General features: G+C 42.6%; 1 protein-coding gene across 4 annotated transcripts in view; it reads left to right on the forward strand.

The window, feature by feature from the left end:
* Window positions 1-18463, forward strand: part of Aldob (aldolase, fructose-bisphosphate B) — a 58228-nt gene that overhangs the window by 21773 nt on the left and 17992 nt on the right. For 2 of the 4 annotated variants that reach the window (XM_057790788.1, XM_057790787.1), the window contains exon 2: window positions 14165-14314. The exons of the other annotated variants lie outside the window; for them this stretch is intronic. In XM_057790788.1, coding sequence (XP_057646771.1) covers window positions 14190-14314 — 125 coding nt within the window. In that variant the 5' untranslated portion in view covers window positions 14165-14189. The remainder of the gene's footprint in view (window positions 1-14164; window positions 14315-18463) is intronic. 4 annotated transcript variants of the gene reach the window in all.

The raw sequence follows: 18463 nt of genomic DNA on the forward strand, positions 1-18463 counted from the left end.
CTCTCCCTCAGTCATACCTGGTTTCTGTGATACCCCTAATATAGTACTTTGTAGGAATGTATAAAATGTACATGGGTTACTCCGAGGGTATTTTATCCTACCCATAGGACAACCCTGGTTCTTTCTATAGTCACTATTTTATCTCTGTATCCATCCATTGTTGCCCATTGTCTCCAGTGCCTTTGGAGTTTGCCATAAGAACTTTTCTTTGGGAGACAGAACACGAAGAACATCTACTCAGATGAAAGCCTTTGTGAGCCAATGACTTTTTCTCAGGGCTGCTAACAGAAATCGGGGTGATGAGTTGCTCACAGGAGCGAGGATGACTCAAAAGAGTCTACGTCACAAAAAGGCCTGACCCAACACCAGTGATGAAATCTACCTCCCTGGGGAGCGCTGTACTAACTCCAGGCAGCTCAACAAGCAAGGAGACCTCCTTTTACCACTGGGCTAACCAGAGTCCCCTCTGCCAGCAGCTCTTTACTGTCCCCCTAAAGCTGGGAAGGGATGATCTGAAATCTCGCGCAGTTCACCTTCCTCAGACATGTGTAGTTTGTTTACCTCCTGAGATTCTTCTCTTTCCCCTCCTGTATGGAATGCTACAATTGTGATGAAATTGCTGTACCACAGCCTACCAACCACAGTATATTGTCACCACTGTGTTCTAATCCATTAAGAACCTTTATTCTCTAGTTATATCACACTTCCAATTATCGTTGACACCACTCGAAAGGTCTTACGACCTGAAAATTATTCCCTTTAATAAGAAGTTCTCAGCAAATTTTGTGATATTGGTGATAGAGACACCTAAATGGTTCACACAGCTTAAAATTGCCCAACTTTACAGCGTGAGGTGCTCGCTGTAACTCACAGTGCAGTCTAGTGAATACAAAAGCAGTTATCAAATTCAATTAAAATGAATCCTCTCAATAAGATTATGCTACCGACTAAATAAACCTTTCTGAAGGAGGAGAACATCTAAGGTAAGTTAGATAGGCCCTGCAGAATCTGTTTCTCTGGCAAAATACATAAAATCAAGATTTTCCTGGAAGCATCTTACTTACAGAAATGGTACCCTTTTTTTTCTAGTTCTACTCCAATCTGGGGAAAAAAATTACTGTTAAAAAAAAATGGCAAGTCAGTCAGTATATGAAGATTCCTCTGTAACAAAGTACTACAATTCTTCTTTTCCAGTGAAATATGTCTGTGGTCCAAATATGTTGAAAATGCACAGCCATCAGACTTTGCAAAATCTTAGCTTCTTCTAGGCTTCCTCTCCTTTGATGAAAGAAGCTGACGTCTGGCTCCTCTCTGGCACAAACGTGTGGAGCCCTCCCTCTTTTGAACAAGAAAAGGATAAGGCAGCTTTCCTTCTCTGGGACAAGATACTTGATACAATAAACTTTAGGAGACAAACGTTTATTTAGGCTCACGGTTTCAGAGGGTTGAGTTTCTGAATGGTCAGCTCTGTTGCCTTCTGCCTGTGGTATTATAGCATAAAATAGTCTGCTTACCAGATAGTAACCAGAAGAGTAATAGCACCGTGGGTCCCACTAGCCCTTTAAAGAGCACACTTTCAGTTGCCTAAATAGCCCCCAAGGCCAATTTCCTAAAAGTACCTATAGGGCAAAAGGTCTGAGTCCACTTCCAGGTTTGAAAACTCACCAAAACCCATGAATCCTTGAGCTTGAAACACTACCAGTCCTTGGGCTTGGCTTGAAATCCCACCAATCCCCACCCTGGAAATCCGCCACCCCTGGAAAACTCTTCCTCCCAAGAAACCCTATATAAAGCCTGCCTCCTGCTCAGTTCTTTGCCGCTTCTCACTCGAGCAGAGGCAGCCACCTTCCTGTGTCTTCTCCAATAAATCTCTTGAGTGGTTTGTTGTGTGGTGTGACTTTGTGGTATTCCTTGGCTTCTGTCATCCAGGATACCTTTCTCTTCGGAGCTGAAACACTTCCAATGGAGAAGCCTTTTCCCTCAGAACTGTAACGCTTCCAGTCGCCCCAGCCCTAGTGTCACAGGCTGGCAGCCAAGCTTCTAATACTTAGACTTGGGGTAGACATTTAGGATCCTAACCATACCAACATTTAAATTTTTAAAGTTATAGAAATAAAAAATATCATCTACATATCATATTGAAGATTATAGATTATATATTACTTTTCAAGGAAATACATAAAACAACCACAGGTGAATTTTGGTTTAGTAGTTTATTTTCATCTTAATGAATTTTTTTTTGCTCTTTATTTATTTATTTATTTTTATGTATACAATGTTCTGTCTGTCTGTATGCCTGCAGGCCAAAAGAGGGCACCAGACCTCATTACAGATGGTTCTGAACCACTATGTGGTTGCTGGGAATTGAACTCAGGACCTTTGGAAGAGCAGGTGATGCTCTTAACTGCTGAGCCGTCTCTCCAGCCCATCTTAATGAATTCTTACATAATTTAGAACATTCATTCAGATGATTCAAGCTTCCTTGCTTCTTCTTTTCTTCCTTCCTTCCTTCCTTCCTTCCTTCCTTCCTTCCTTCCTTCCTTTCTTCCTTTCTTCCTTTCTTCCTTTATTTTATCTTGTTGAACTGTTAACCAGAATGTTCCAGTCTGCAGGAATACACTCCAGTCTTTGAAACAGAAAGGCCTTGGAAAAATTAAATGATATTAATTGTTCATTTTACCAAATAACACCAAATTTCTATTACCACACTAAAAACATTTATCTTCATACTAATGCATCCACACATCAAAATTCAGAATCCTTAACCCTTTAGGACAGGTTTATTTCTAACCTGTGAAAGGCACTTGGTTGGTCTTGCCTCACATCCATTTATGTTTACTGAATATTTATGTGGTAACAGATGCTGATGGAGACACACGTGAGTAAGGACATGTGGTTTTCTTTCTCTCAGAGCCCTGGTGTCTGAAGAGGCCAGTTAATACAGTGAGGTACATTTTGAGACATCAGGATCTCAAGGTTCAACTATAAATTGCCTCAGATTACCAAAATAGTAGGTGATTTTAAGTCCCTCAACTCTGCTACATTTTTTTTTATTTGTTTGTATGCTCTGTAGATCAGGCTGGCTTTGAATTCATAGAGATCCACCCGCATCTGCCACCAAAGTGCTGGGATTAAAGGTGTGTGCCACCACCATCTAGCTCTTCATTTATTTTTGAGGTTCTATTTTAATTAATTTTTTTCTTCCCTGTCCTTCCTCCAAACTTTTCCATATTCTTGGCCTATTTTTCATCAATGTTAATCATATATATATACATACATACATACATATATACATATATATACACACACATATGTATGTATATATTTTTTTCAACATAACCTGTTGAATCCTTATAATGTTATTTGTATGTATGCTTTCAGGGCTGTTTGGCACTGGACAACCAATTGGTGTAGTCTTCTTGGGAAGGAACACCATCTGCAATTCTTTGTGTAAGGCTGAGGTCTTCTGGGCTTTTCTGGTGCAGTGTGACATGTTCATTGGTATCCTTTGTCAACTCACATTTGGGCAGTCACGTTGGTGAGTTTTACAGGTGCAACCTATGATGTTACTAGGACACACAATCTAACAGAAGACTCCCTGATCCTTTGTCTCATACAGTCTTTCTGGCCCTCCTTCCACAATGTTCCCTGAGCCTTAGGTGTGGGAGTGTTTTGTAGATGTATCCACGGCTACTGGGTTCCACAATTCTGGATATTGATTGGGGTTTTGTGTAGTAGTCTCCATCTGTTGCAAAGAGAAGTTTCCTTGAGGAAGAGGAAAGACTACACTTACTTGTGGGTATGAGGACAAATGTCTGCGAATTGGTGTTAGGGATTATGCTGGTTTAGGAGATTAGTGGTTGTAGACTTTCCTCCCCAAACCACGATTTCTCCAACACTAAGTAGTTAGCTTGGTTTCCAGTACCAGGCATGGTATTCCTCTGGCTGAGTGACTCTTAAGTCCAATTAGAGAGCTGTTGGTTACCACCAAAGCATGTCTGCTACTACTGCATCTTTAAGTTGTCGCATCATGCTCGTTCTACAACTCTCCCGTTGCTAAGGGTAACATGGCTCACTGAACTCTTCCATTAACAGGGGAAAGGTTTGGCATATTTTATTTTCTAAGAAAGCAGACCACCAAATAACTTTATTGTTTTGAAGATAACTTACTTTAGGAAGAATCCAAAGCTCCCAAAACTTGCTCAAATATTTCTGGAGTCCAAAGGAACAAAAGCACTACATCTTTAGACTCACAAAGAAGCTTCCTAGCTGTGATCATTACACAACAGCTAGCTTCTATATCCATATCTTGCTCTAGCTCCCCACTCTGCATGCCAAGCAATCCTGCAGGGCCCCTTTCTTGCTTCAGTTTATGGTTGCCACATCTTAGTACGTATATCAAGGTGACAGTCCTTTCAGTTCTTCCTCAGCAACCAGTTCTACGGGCCAACATAAACTACAGTGTGCTGTGGCCAGATGCCAACATCTCAGTGGTTCCAGAGCAAAGCTTGTTTCTAACTTCCCTGCAAATCTAATATGGATCTGGGAGACTTTACGGCAGACATTTTCCTTGTACCAGCCATTGCTTTAGGCTGAGGGATGTTCCTTCTGCTACGTTCCAGCTGTCTTATTAGGAACATGAAGACTTCATGGTCAATTAATTAGGTCTAAAAGAGATAAACAGATCTTTGTTTCAGACTGTACATGGCCAGAACTAAACACCTAGCCTTGCTTGACTGCCAGAGGACCGTTGCCAGAGGTTTTCTATGGGGAAGGGAACAAGCATTTCTTTTTCACAGAAGGACAGATTTGGGGCATGGGGAGAAAGAAGAAAGGCTTTAGAACTCAATAGAGTGGTTGATTTCTGATGCACACTGGTTATCACATTTTATGGCTGCAGGATTTATTTGTCTGTATACAATCACTTACCTGAAGTTGCTTTTTTTTCTCTTTTTTTTTTTTTTGAGATAGGTTTTCTCCATGTAGCCCTGGCTATCCTATAACTCAGTCTGTAAATCAGGCTAGCCTCAAACTTAGAGATCTGCCTGTCTCTGCCTCCGTAGCGCTGGGATTAAAGGCATGGGCTACCACTGCAGAGTTTTGATGTTGTTTTCAATTATAAAAGTCTTACTATGGTCCTGGCTTTCCTTGACAGCTTTAGATGGGGACAAAATAAATGGAAATGTATTAAAAATACATCCATTGCAGGATACATTCCAATTAAAAATATGTTCAAAAGTTATTTTCTAGGTCATTTTCTTCTGCTTCATCTATATTGGGATATTCAAGTCTTGCTGTTGTAGAGCCACTAGTTTTTCTTGGTGTCGTGTTGTTCTTTGTGGTGTTGAGTGTTTTCTCACCTTGTCTACCCATCTTTTCCTCTGATCAGTATAGCTGGGACTGCCGCGCACCGCGGACCTGTCTGCGCACTCTATGTGCTAGAACCCAGTTTGCGAGCTTCGGGCAAAGGGCTGGAAGTTAAGGAAACACACGCAGAGACAAACCAACACACAGACCTTCCAACACTGGTACCAAAAAGCCCCTCTTTAATAGCACCATGGAGGCTCAAATACACCGCAGTCAATGGCCAACAGATGAAAACCCCATCCTCTGATCCTGTAAGCTAGGCACAGCTTCTAGTAACTTCAATTGGAAGTCTCTAGACAGGGAAGAGCACTGAAAGCCAGGACTCAATTAGTCCCAACAGGGACTATATCCCTGGTGATCAAACTTCCAGGTGTCAGTAGATCCAAGGCTCAGATAGTTGCTTCTCATGTTGCTGACAGGGCCATAGTTCCAGTCACCCCAGAGGTGACTACGTGTTCCCAAAGGTTGTTCGGCACTCCTGGGTGTCACTCTGTTAAACATGGATGTCATTCAGACCTGTTCCCATGGAGGTCACTCACTTTAGCTGCTCCTGCTGAGGTTGCTGACTTGGACCTGCTCTGACAGAGGTCACTGGCTCGGGCCTGCTCCAGCAGAGGAAGCTGGCTTGCACCTGTTTTTGTGGAGGCCCTTGGCTCAGACCTGGTCCCACAGAGGTCTCTGACTCAGGCCTTATCCCTTGGCAGTACTGCTCCTTTGGAGGTCACTTCCTGGGGCCTCTTCTGGTGAAGGGCATTGGCTCAGGCCTTCTCTGGCAGAAGTTGTTGGCTCCAGCCTGTTCCTGCAGATGTTCCTGGCTCAGGATTGTACCCACAGAGATCCCTAGCTTGGACCCGGTCCCACAGACAACTCTGGCTCAGGCCTGCTCCCTCAGCAGTTGCGCCCCTGTACCTGCTCTTGTGAAGGTCACTGCCCTGGGCCTGCTCCGGCAAAGTTCACTGGCTCAGACCTGCTTTCACAAATGCCCCTGGCTTGGGGCTGGTCATACAGAGGTCTCTGGCTCAGACCTGTTCCCTTGGGGCTGGTCATACAGAGGTCTCTGGCTCAGACCTGTTCCCTTGGTGGTTGTTCCCTTGTCTCCCTTCCCCCTTTATAAGAGAGAGATTGACTTACCATTTAACCATTTATAATCAATTCCTTTTAAATGAAAACAAACATTTATAAGTAATCACTTTGGGAATTTGGGTGTAGTTTTCTCCAAACTGCTTCCTGCTGTTTGTTTGGGGAAGTATTTTTAGGGTTCATGGACACCTTTGGGGGCAGTCTTTTTTTTTCATCAAATCACATTAGCCTGGAAGGAATCCACAGGTTCTCATCTTCTGTGGAAATAAAAGAAAAACTTCTTTTCTAAAGCAAAATATCCTTAGACCCAAATTTTAAAGTCAAGATACCTTTATGTTGGTCTAACTTAGCTGTCCTTAGAAAAAAGTCTCTCTGCAGTCAGAAAATTCAAAGAAAACACGATAATATATATAATACAGACTCTCTGTGTATATTACATTTACTTGGCGTATTTTCTTTACTCCTTTAATCTATGACTAGGTATGTACTCTTTTAAATTAGTTTGCTGTCTCTTTAAAGACTTTACTTCTTTTTGTAACTGTCTATATTCTTTTTCCTCTCTCTCCCAAGCCTACATACATTTTTTTTTCATCATACTATGTCTCATTTAGAGGTCTTTCATGTTTGAATCTGAATCTGAAATTCTTTTCTGATAGGGAACATTTTAAAATGGTAAGCAGTGTGGTTGTAGCAGCTCTGGATGCTGGCTCCATCTCTCTTGGCCTTTCGATATGGCGGCGGTACGTTTACTGCCAGCTCTGGGACTGCTGTGTGGGAGCTGTGCTCACCACCTCAACTCTGGGAAGCACCATGCAGCACATAAACCCTTTTTGTCTGATTAAAATGAAATCTGCCATGCAGCACGGTGTGCAGCCTGGAAATGTCTCCATGTATGGCAGTAGAAATCCACCATGCTTTCCTGCCTGTGCATGCCTAGCAGACCCCAATACAGCAGCTTGCCTAGGCAGGGATATTGATCAGCAAGCATGTTCTCAACTGCTTTCCTCCTAACCCTGAGTGGGCATACAAACATCTAGACCCAAAGTATGTGCCTGCTCACGCAGGTTAGCCCCAAATGTATGGGATGTCATTTTGTCAGCGGAGACTGCTCATTCATCCCCAGTTGCCCAGAAACTATATTATTTAAAATGCTGCTTGACTAATAGCTTAGGTATATTTCTAGCTAGCTCTTATATCTTAAATTAACCCATTTCTATTATTTTGTATTTATTACTGTGAGGGTCGTGGTTTGTTACTCTTGCTTCTTGGGCAGCTACATGGGGTCTTTCTTCTTTGGCAGTTAAATGGCTTCTCCTTGACTCTCTGCCTACTCTCTGTCTATATCTCTTCCAGTCTTTCTATATTCTTACTTGCCATAGGTTAAAGCACTTTTAGTCATTAACCAATAAAAGCTACATATATACAGAAGGGACACCCACATCAAAGAAGATTAAGGTCAGGGAGACTAGAGTACAACAAAAACGGAAAGTAATCAGACAGGGTAGGTGGTGCAAGTGCTTTTAGGCCCTTTATGGAGTTGGTATTAGATTCTAAGTGTGATGGAAGCGTTTTAGGAAGGTGGAAATGTTCTGAGACCCGAGCGAGCCTTGACAGGAAATATCTGCTGAAGTTGATACCAACATTCGCATCTAGTCCTTTCTATGCAAGCATCCAGACTTTCTCAGTCACAAGCATAGACTATAGAAGTAGAGAGAAAACCACACTTCTACTAGAAATCTAGGTAAGAGGTCAATTGCTTGCTTTGGGCTCATGGAAATTTCTGCAAGATATAATGTTAATTGCAAAAAACAATTAAGAAGAGACCTGAACTTCAGCATAGCTAAGCTACTTACTTAGGGGCTTGGATGAGAATGGAGAAAGAGACGGTCTAGGAGTATATCAGATCACCATCAATTGCTCTGGGACAGTTTGTCTCAAACAGCAATTCATATAAAGCAGGGTTGTTGTTGTTGTTGTTTTTTAAATTTCCGTCAGTCTGATTGTCAAATATCCAAGGCACTAACTACCTTGTCTAGTTGTATGAATGCAGCTTGACATGACTGGAACCATTTTAGATCATAACACTGCCTTTGCTTCTGTAACCATAGTCAGTTTTTTCCTACATAGTTTCCCAGAAAAACTATTGTCTGTCTGTCTATCTATTATCTATCTATCTATCTATCTATCTATCTATCTATCTATCTATCTATCTATCTATCTATCATCTATCTATCCTATTCTGATAGCATTACATATGGCCTCGCACCAGGAATGCTCCTGTCTCGTTGATATTAGCTAAGATAAAGCGAGAACATCAGGACTAGGATGAAGTTACCTCTGTACTAACCAGTAAATAAATCTTCCTTATCCAAATTGTAGAGGTCCACCTGATCATTCTGCTTCCTCGAACTACGCCCCTGATAGTAAAACCACACTTCTGGTTCTTACTTTTTCTAAGGGGGACAGCAACATTGTCAAGGAGAGGGAAGTAACCAGAGTATCAGGGGAATGTACCAGTAACGTGTGCCAGCTACGTGTGCCGGTTGCATGTGCCAGCTACATGGGAACAGAGTGGAGAGCAAGAGCAAACATCTGAAAGAAGAGATTCCCCCAAACCAGGAGTCTCAGAGTGTTAAGCCAGTTCTGTCACTGAAACTACAAATTCCTTCCAGATGTTCAGAGTTGAGAAAGCCTTGAGCTCCCCCTAGAGGACAGAGCACATCACAACGTTTGTGTGATGCTGTGCCTGTCCCTCAGAGGAGGTTCTGGATGCAATCTCTTTGCAGCCTCTGGCACACTCGGCTCACACCACTTACCACATCATGTCAGGTGTTACAACCCATCACTCTGTTACGTGCGTGAGTCCCTTGAAGTCAACAAGACTGTCTCTGTGTGTCCTCATCCATTACAATGGCATCGGTTACTTGAAGGGCCTTGTTTCTTGTTTTGTCTTTCAATCCTCTTGTTTCTTCTCCTATTCTTCCTCTTCATCTATATTATGACCAACAACTTATAACGTCTTTATATGCTAGTCCTAACAATTCTATAGGGGCAGATGTCTGTGCCTGCATTTCCTAGAGGAAGAACTGATGTTTAAAGAGATGAGTTTAGCTAGTTGCTCAAAGGCACGCATCCCGGCGCTAAGAGACAGCAGAAGTAAACCCAGGTTTCCGTGATCTAGACTTTCACGATCAGCTAGGCCACCCTGTCTTTCTCTTTGGATGTTTTCTTAGCCCCACCTTCAGTTTGTTTGCACCAACCTGTGTAGACTCATGGTGCGCATTGCACCATGAATTATCAAAATCAAAATTATTTTCTCTCTCTCATCCTTCCTGTCTTATACACAAAAAAAAAAAACAGTGCATGTAAAATCAAGCTAAGCAACACTGATTCTCAAATTAGATGTCATATTATAAACATCTGGGGAATTTAAAGAAGTTTTAGTATCTGAGCCTCACCCAAAACAGCTCTGATTAAAGATTTAAAGTGTGTGTGTGTGTGTGTGCTTGTGCATGTAAGATGTCTGTGGAGATCAAAGGAATCAGTTACCCGTTTAGATGTAGAATTACAGGCAGTGGGAACTGAACTTGGGTCCTCTACAAGAGAAGTATGTGTTCTTAGCCACCGGGCCATTTCTCCCACCTCAGTGCTTCAAATTTTTAGTAGATTTAAACTCATCCTCCAAAGTGAGAACCATTGTAGCATAGAAACGGTCAAGAAAGGTTTTTAAAGTCTCCAACAGCACCCCGCAGAAACAGGCATCATGGTTAAAGTTTTGGAGAACTTCTGTTTACTCACATCTAGGACAACAACATATCTCACAAATTGTTTGGTCATTTAATTTTACTACCTGACCCCTCCAGGCTTGTAGTTTGAAGATTTGGCTGTAAGTTGAGGGCTTGGGGGAAGTGGTTGGAGCCTCAGGACTCTAACCACATCATCTATCGAGCCAAATACATGCATATTGTTACAAAAGTTTTTTTTTTTATTTTTTATTTATTTATTTATTTTTTTTGATTTTTCGAGGCAGGGTTTCTCTGTAGCTTTTTTGGTTCCCATCCTGGAACTATTTTTTTTTTTTTTTTTTTTTTTTTTTTTTTTTTTGGTTTTTCGAGACAGGGTTTCTCTGTGGTTTTGGAGCCTGTCCTGGAACTAGCTCTTGTAGACCAGGCTGGCCTCGAACTCACAGAGATCCACCTGCCTCTGCCTCCCGGGTGCTGGGATTAAAGGTGTGCGCCACCACCGCCCAGCTACAAAAGTTTTTATAAGTATGTAACAATAATAACTAAAGATAGAATCCAGAAATTTAGGAGGGAGGGGTGTAGGATAAGTTGAAGAGAAGGAAATGATATAATTATATCTTAATTAAAAATAAAATAAATAGGAGCTAGAAAGAGGCCTCAGAGGACCTGTACCCAAATGATAGTTCACAACTGTCTGTAATTGACATAGGGTATTTATAGTGCCCTCTTCTGGGCTCTGTGAGCAACAGGTGCATAAGTGATATAGAAACAAACATGCTGGCAAAAACCCATGCATACAAAATAAAAATAAAATTAACTTTCTTTCTTTTGCTCTTCTTCTTTTTTGCTGTGTGGATAGGCATTAGGTGCGCATCCTTTCAATGCCCATGTGATGCCCAGAAGACGGCGTTTCATAGCATTCTTCCACACACCCTGGCTCTTGAGAGTCTTTCCACCCCCTGTTCCGCGATGGTCACGAGTGGAGGCTGTAGCTGTTTCACTTAGGGCTGAACGCCCAGCAGTCCTGCGTTCTCAGCGCTTTGAACAGTTACACTGATGGTCACCCACTCCCCAAAGAGCATCCTCTAAGGCTTAGAGCTGTACCAGTCTGAGTACAAACACACATCTTCAGAAGGGGGTTTAACTGTGGGTCCACTCAGCAAAACATCACTGGTAGTTCCCCCATAGGGTTGAACTCCCTAATCACAGGAGTTTGACCAGGTATACTGTACCAGGCATGGATTCTCTCCCTGAACTTGAATCTGAACCTCAGATTGAGTTAGGAAGCAGTTGCTTACCCTTGTTATTTTTTTCTGTTTTGTTTGTTTGTTTGTTTGTTTAAGCTGGAATATGTAGTAAGCAGTACTTTCTAGTCAGGATCACCAGCTCACAAATAATAAGAGACTTATTAAATATGACTGTTCAGCCTTAGCTTAGGCTTGCTCTTAACTAGTTCTTATAACTTAAAATAACCCATATATTTATTTTATTTATTTTTTAATTTTTAAATTCATCTTATATTACCAATCACAATTCCCTCTCTCTCCCCTCCTCCTTTCCCACCCTATCCCCTACCCAGAGGGGGTAACGCCTTCCATGGGGAGTCAACAAAGTCTGGCGAATCTGTTGAGGCAGGACCAAGTCCTTACCTCATCAAGGCTGAGCATGGTATACCACCGTATTTTTCATCTATATTCTCACACGTGGTCCATTACCTCATCTACGCAAGTCTATCCTGATTCTTCTCTGTATGGCTGGCAACTCCACCTTTCTTCTGCCCAGAGTTCTCTCTCTGCCCAAAAGTCCCGCCTATACCTCCTGGCTTGCTTTTTATTACACCCGTGACAGCAATACGTCTTCACACCGGGTACAAATATCCTGTAACAGGTGTAATCGCCCTACGCAGAAAGGTTCAGTGTTTGGCTGAATGTTTCGCTGTTGGCATTTTGAAAATCTAAACATTTTATATTTGAATTTGTGTAGAGAAAAGAGTAGACAGCAAGAAATAATCAAACTGAGAGCTGAAATCAACAAAACAGAAATAGAGAATAATAAAATGAATCAATAAAACTAAGAGTTGGTTCTTCGAAAAAAAACCAACAAGATAGACAAATCCTTATTCAAATTAGCTAAAAAGCAGAGACAGAATATCCAATTTAACAAAATTAGAAATGAAAAAAGTAGCATAAAAACAGACACTGAGAGCCGGGCGGTGGTGGCGCACACCTTTAATCCCAGCACTCGGGAGGCAGAGGCAGGCAGATCTCTGTGAGTTCGAGGCTAGCCTGGTCTACAAGAGCTAGTTCCAGGACAGGAACCAAAAGCTACAGAGAAACCATGTCTCGAAAATCCAAAAACAAAACAAAACAAAACAAACAAACAAACAAACAAAAAAAAAAAACCCCAGACACTGAGGACATCCAAACAATCATTAGCTCATACTTAAAAAATGGAAAACATAACTAGGTGGAGGTAGTGCACATCTTTAATCTTAGCACTCAGGAGACAGAGGCAGGTGGATCTCTGTGAGTCTGAGGTCAGCTTGGTCTACAGAGCGAGTTCCTAGGAAGCTAGGGTTGTTACACAGACAAACCCTGTCTTGAAAGATCAAAGGAGAAAAATTGGAAAATTCAAAAAAATGAACAAATTTTTTGATAGATACCATATACCAAAATTCTATCAAGATCAGATAAGCAATGTAAATAGACCTATAACCCCCTAAGGAAATAGATGCAGTCACTGAAAGTCTCCCAGCCAAAACCAGCCCAGAGCCAGATGGTTTCACCTCAGAATTCTACCACACTTTCAAAGAAGAGTTAATACCAGTACTCCTCAAATTATTCCATGAAATAGAAACAGAAAGAATAATGTGAAATTTTTTTATGAGGCCACAGTCACCCAGTTACCCAAACCATACAAAGACTCAACAAAGAAGAGAATTACAGATCAACTTCCTTCATAAACATTGATGCAGAAATACTCAGTACAATTCTGGCACACAAATTCAAGAATACACCAAGAAGAGCATCCAGCAATTAAAACAATCCTGTACAATAAAAGGTCATCCAGGGGTATCATCATGCCTGATTTCAGAGCTATAGTAATAAAAACTTCATGGTATTGATAGAAAACAGACAGGTGGATCAATGGAGATGTAAATCTACACACCTATGGACCCCTGATTTTTGACAAAAAAAAAAAAAAGCCAAAATTATACAATAGAAAAAATATCTGGTTCCAAAGACTTTTTGTGTGCTGAGAGGCCCCGGAGCACCTGTCTCTCTTGATAAAATGGGGCGGGATGAGAGGGGGTCGTGGTAAAGGAGATCTCGTCAAGGCCTCTAGAAATGTGGGAATCTTTTTGGAATAAAAATCAGTAGCGTTGCCAGGCGGTGGTGGTGCACGCCTTTAATCCCAGCACTTGGGAGACAGAGGCAGGCGGATCTCTGTGAGTTCGAGACCAGCCTAGTTCCAGGACAGGCTCCAAAACCACAGAGAAACCCTGTCTCGAAAAACAAAACAAAACAAAACAAAACAAAACAAAAAAAAATCAGTAGCGTGGAAGAGAGAAGTCACCCATGGACCAAAGCCAGCCTATATTCCAGCAGTCCTGAGTCCAGTTTGTATCTTCATTTTATACAGTAAAACGACAAGTTGAGGTGGGCAAGCAAGCAAGATTTTACAAAAATGTTAGCGGCAACAATCGGTTGTTTCATCTGTTTCTTCAGGTCACTCGGTTTCAGGTAGCAAGTGAAGTCATGTTTGACAAATAGATACGCAAGCAGTACTTTAAGTAGATCACTAAATAAATTAACATCTAACAATCGGTCTTTTATACCTTCACTTCTTCCAGCAGGGTTATACTTCTTGAACTTCCCTAAGTAGCCACCAACTGGTTCCAATGCAGGAGCCTATGAGGAAGATTCTCATTCAGCCCACCATGTTCCGCTCTAGAACTTACTTCTGCTTTCCAGGAAGAAAGAAACAGCACCAAGGAAGATGAACACCAAGGAGCCCTACCACATCCTGTCTCTTTGTACCGCTTTCCGGAGTTGGCCAGCCGATCAACTTGACAACGATAGTGGGGAATCAGAGAGTGTAAACGGACTGTGTGCTGCCGAGAGGTGACGTGGCAAAACCAAGTTCATGTTCTAAAGTGTTTCTAACTCTTCTTAGGAGAAGGAAAAATCACATTTATGAACTATGAAGTAAATTGCATAACTTTTATGACTTCATGCAGAAGTTAAATGTCCTTACATTCATGATATAAATCAGAGTGAGTGGCGAGATTCATACTAATAATTTAATATTTAAGCTTTCTCTACTTAGAATAACAGTATAAGCAATTTAAAACACTTTGAGAAACCAATGGTATTTTATAGAAAGATTGAACTTTATATTTTACTATATGGTATGTGCATGGGTGAGCATTTCTGTGGGTATGGAAGCACATGGAAGGTTAGAGGTCAATCCTGGGTGTCATTATTTAGACACCATCCTGTTTCATTTGTGATTGGCCTAGAGATCGTCAAGTAGGCTGGGCTGGCTGGGCAGCCTCAAGGATCTATTTGTCTCTGCTTCTCAGTGCTGCAATTGGTTATGAACCAAGTCAACCACACCCAGCTTGTTTTTATTGTTTGTTTGTTTTCATTCCAAATTTGACTTTTTTCCATTTTTAATTGAAAATGGATTTCTTCATATAGTATATTCTTATTGCAAATTTATTTCCCTCAACTCCTCCCAAATCCTTTCCTCCTACCCAAACCCATACCCTTTCTTTCTCTTTATCATTAGAAAACAAGCGGGCATCTAAGAGACAATAATACATCCAACTTTTTAGATGAGTTCTTGGGACTGAGCTCAGTTTCTCATGTAGGGTGGTGGGCACTTTACAACTGAGTCATCTCCCTAGCCTTATTTTATTGTCCTTAATGTCACCCTTTTATTCTGTTTTGAATGAGCCCCACTTATTTTTTACAAGCCCCCCACCCCCCACAATGTAGTCTCTCAGCTTCAGTAACCTTTACTCTATGACATTGGCCACATTTAGCTCAAGAGAATGAATTTATACCATCAGAGTGCAAAGATGCTGGTCCCTTGTTGATCTTCCCTCAAGTGTCTAACCCCGCTCCATGCCCATAGTCACAGGGGAAGGGGGGAACAGAGCGAGGGAAAGACTGTTCTTCATCTTATCTCAACATGTAACCCCCCTTCCTTCCATCACACACACACACTCACACGCATGCATGCACATTCACACTTTATGCTTTCAACTCTGCTCACAGCACCGACGGTCTTATTCTTCCCCACTATCTCAGAAACTGATCACCTTTTACTGAGCTCACTGTCAAAGCTTTCCGTGTCTCTCTTGGGGCTCCCCTCCTGCAACTGCCGTGCAGACTAAAGCGAGAAACTAATATTTCTCTGTAATACCTCTGGGCCTATGAAGGAGGCCACCCTTCTGGCCACGGGAAATCCCTAGGCTTCTGAGAATGGCGTGTTGCTGGCAGAGCAGGTGGCCCTGGCCTGCAGCTCAGTAACTTGTTTGAAAGGGCAAAGTTTGTTTGAAGGTGCAAAGTGTGTGTGTGCATCACACACAGAGAGACACTCACGTGCGTGCACACTGGGAACCTCCCTAAACCTGAGGGAATGCCCTGCTCCTTCTGGAGGTTCACGGAATAGAAGTCTGAACCAGTTCTCTCTGGATCTAAACTGGACAGGAGTACCCTGCTGAGTTTTGAGCTCCGAGCTCCGTCTGCATCTCTGGTGTGGCTTTCTCTCCCTATTAGACCCATGTATGAGGAACTTTTGCTGAAGCCCCACAGGCAGCGGCAGCGGTCCTAGCTTCCCTGAGTGCAGGGAGGGTGGGGTGGATGTTTGGAGGAGAGGCTGAGGGCACTGGGGAAATGACTGGCATGTTTGCCTTTACACGGAATTAGCAATAGCTCGTGAGATAGCTGCTTGCTTCCTCTGACTGGGATACTCCAGAACATAATGATCTTGTCGTCTAAGTGTCTGAGTTTTTTAGTTTCCACACTTTCTAAAATGACAGCTTTAACATTCCTCCATGGGATCCAACGGACTAAATTCTCTCCTGGCGAGCAACTCCAAAACGAGCTACCTAGGAGTAGCAAAGTGGGCAGACGGGTTCCGCCACAAGACTGGGGTGGAAAACAGATTGATTAAAAAAGGCTGACTTCTCCCCTCTCTCCCACACCAGGTGCTCCTGGAGCAAGGGCATGGCCTCCAGGTCACAGTCATTCCACGTGCTTCTCCAGCTGGGTGCCGTGTGGGAAGTAAAAGCTTCCTGGCTCCCTGCCACAGAGACAACGTGTTCCAACTTCATATTACACCCCATCAGGCAGGGCAGCAGGGACACTGAGCCGGCCTGCAATAATCTGTGTCCACGCAGTCTGGCTGCGCTCTCCCAGTGACGTGGTGCAGGGCTGCTGCGGAAGTCAGTCTGCCTGCCTGGCAGGGTGGCAGGATTCTGGGGTGGCCCTTCTGTTCCTCAGTCATCTTATGACTCAGAAGCACACGCGAAAGGCCTTAATTCATGGTCATCTCTCCTTCCCCATTCCCTTCGCACTCTGCACAGTTAATATGGTCATTTCTTCATTCACCTCAAACCTGCTTCTCCCTCTTCTGCCGCCTTCGGTTGGTTCATATTCGTGTGTGGAGAAGAGAGGGCTATCTTTAGTTACAGTTCCTCACCATCCTTGAAGGTACATCTTTGGGGGTGTGGCTATGCAGCTTCGGACTGGATTCAGACCCAGCTTAAATTTTGTACAATGCACATGGAAAAGATCGTGGAAAGGTTGTAGTCAGATGGAGGGATTCTGAAGAAAGGGCACCAGACATAATGATGTTGGGCCCCAGAGAAAGCTTTTAGAAGTAACTCATTCTTGGAGAGGGTACTTTGGAGCCTGTGGAGGGGGCAAAGGAGCTGTGCTGAGTGCAGGGGCCACACCTGCCATTCCGATACCGCTGGCTACTGTGACCTGGAATTCAAAAAAAGCTCCACCTGATGTTACTATTCAAATTCTTCTTAAAATAGGGAAATTTGTGGTTTTAATTCTTTTTAATGATTTTTCTCCTTCCTTCTCCTCCTTCCAACCACTCTTATGTCCCGCTGCCCTCTCTCAAATTCATGGCCTCTTTTTCTTTTTTATTGTTTTATAGTAGATATGAATAAATATATCAATGCCACCTGTCAGTCCATTTAGTATTATATATATATACACACACATTGGCTTGGCAAGAGAAATTGTGGCTGATTCTTAAAACGACAGAGAAATGATTTGGTAGATAACTGGAAAAGTTATCAGAGACGGGTGGATGTGTTCTTCACTCTGTGGGTGTGAAGGTGGCCTTGTGGTGAGCGAATGACTGTGGGTCACCTGCCCCTGAACAGTCTGAGACTTTGGCCTTCAGGGAAGTGTATCCTAGGTCAGGTCAGAGTAACATTCATTATTCCTAAGAGCACTGAGACAGGGCGAGGTAATCATAAAGTGAGAGGGGGAGAGAGAGAGAGAGAGGTAGAACCACCCTGCTTCTCCCACCCATGCCAGCTCTTTGAAGATTCCCAGTAGGAGTCAATGCAGACTCCATGTCAGCTGTATTTTCAGAAGGTATTGTCTAGTCTAAGATGGCCTAAGTGGTTTCTGTCATGCAGTGGTTCTCAACTTGCAGCTCACGATCCCTTTGGGGGTCACATATCAGATAGCCTGCATATGATTCATAACAGCAGAAAATTATAGCTATGAAATAGCAGCTAAAATAATTTTATAGTTGGGGGGGAGGTCAGAACAACATGGGGAGTTGCATTAAAGGGTTACAGCATTAGGAAGGTTGAGAACCATTGTGTTGTCCTAAACCATTTCTTATGTTCTAGGACAACTGTGTATTTCAAAACCACGCAATTTGGAGTAACATATTATCGAATACCACAGAACAAGGGAACCTTTTCTTCAAAGAGCTTTAGCATCTTGAACTTGCATTTCAGGCTTTGCTTACTACTGGATAAGATTCCTACCCCAGTACTGATGGATGGAACTGAATGCTGCTTTCTGTGCCTTGTTGAGAGAAGTTCTTGTGAGGAGTGTGTGCCCAACAAGGATTCATACTCTCCTGCGAATAATGTCATCTAGCTACCAGAAGCAGAGTTAAGGAGAAAGGGATGTTTTCTGATTCTTAAGCTTGTGTGTGTGTGTGTGTGTGTGTGTGTGTGTGTGTGTGTGTGTGAGTGAGTGAGTGAGTGCCTGTGGACACCA

Source organism: Chionomys nivalis, chromosome 16 (assembly GCF_950005125.1).
Source record: "Chionomys nivalis chromosome 16, mChiNiv1.1, whole genome shotgun sequence".
NCBI classification, from domain to species: Eukaryota; Metazoa; Chordata; class Mammalia; order Rodentia; family Cricetidae; genus Chionomys; species Chionomys nivalis.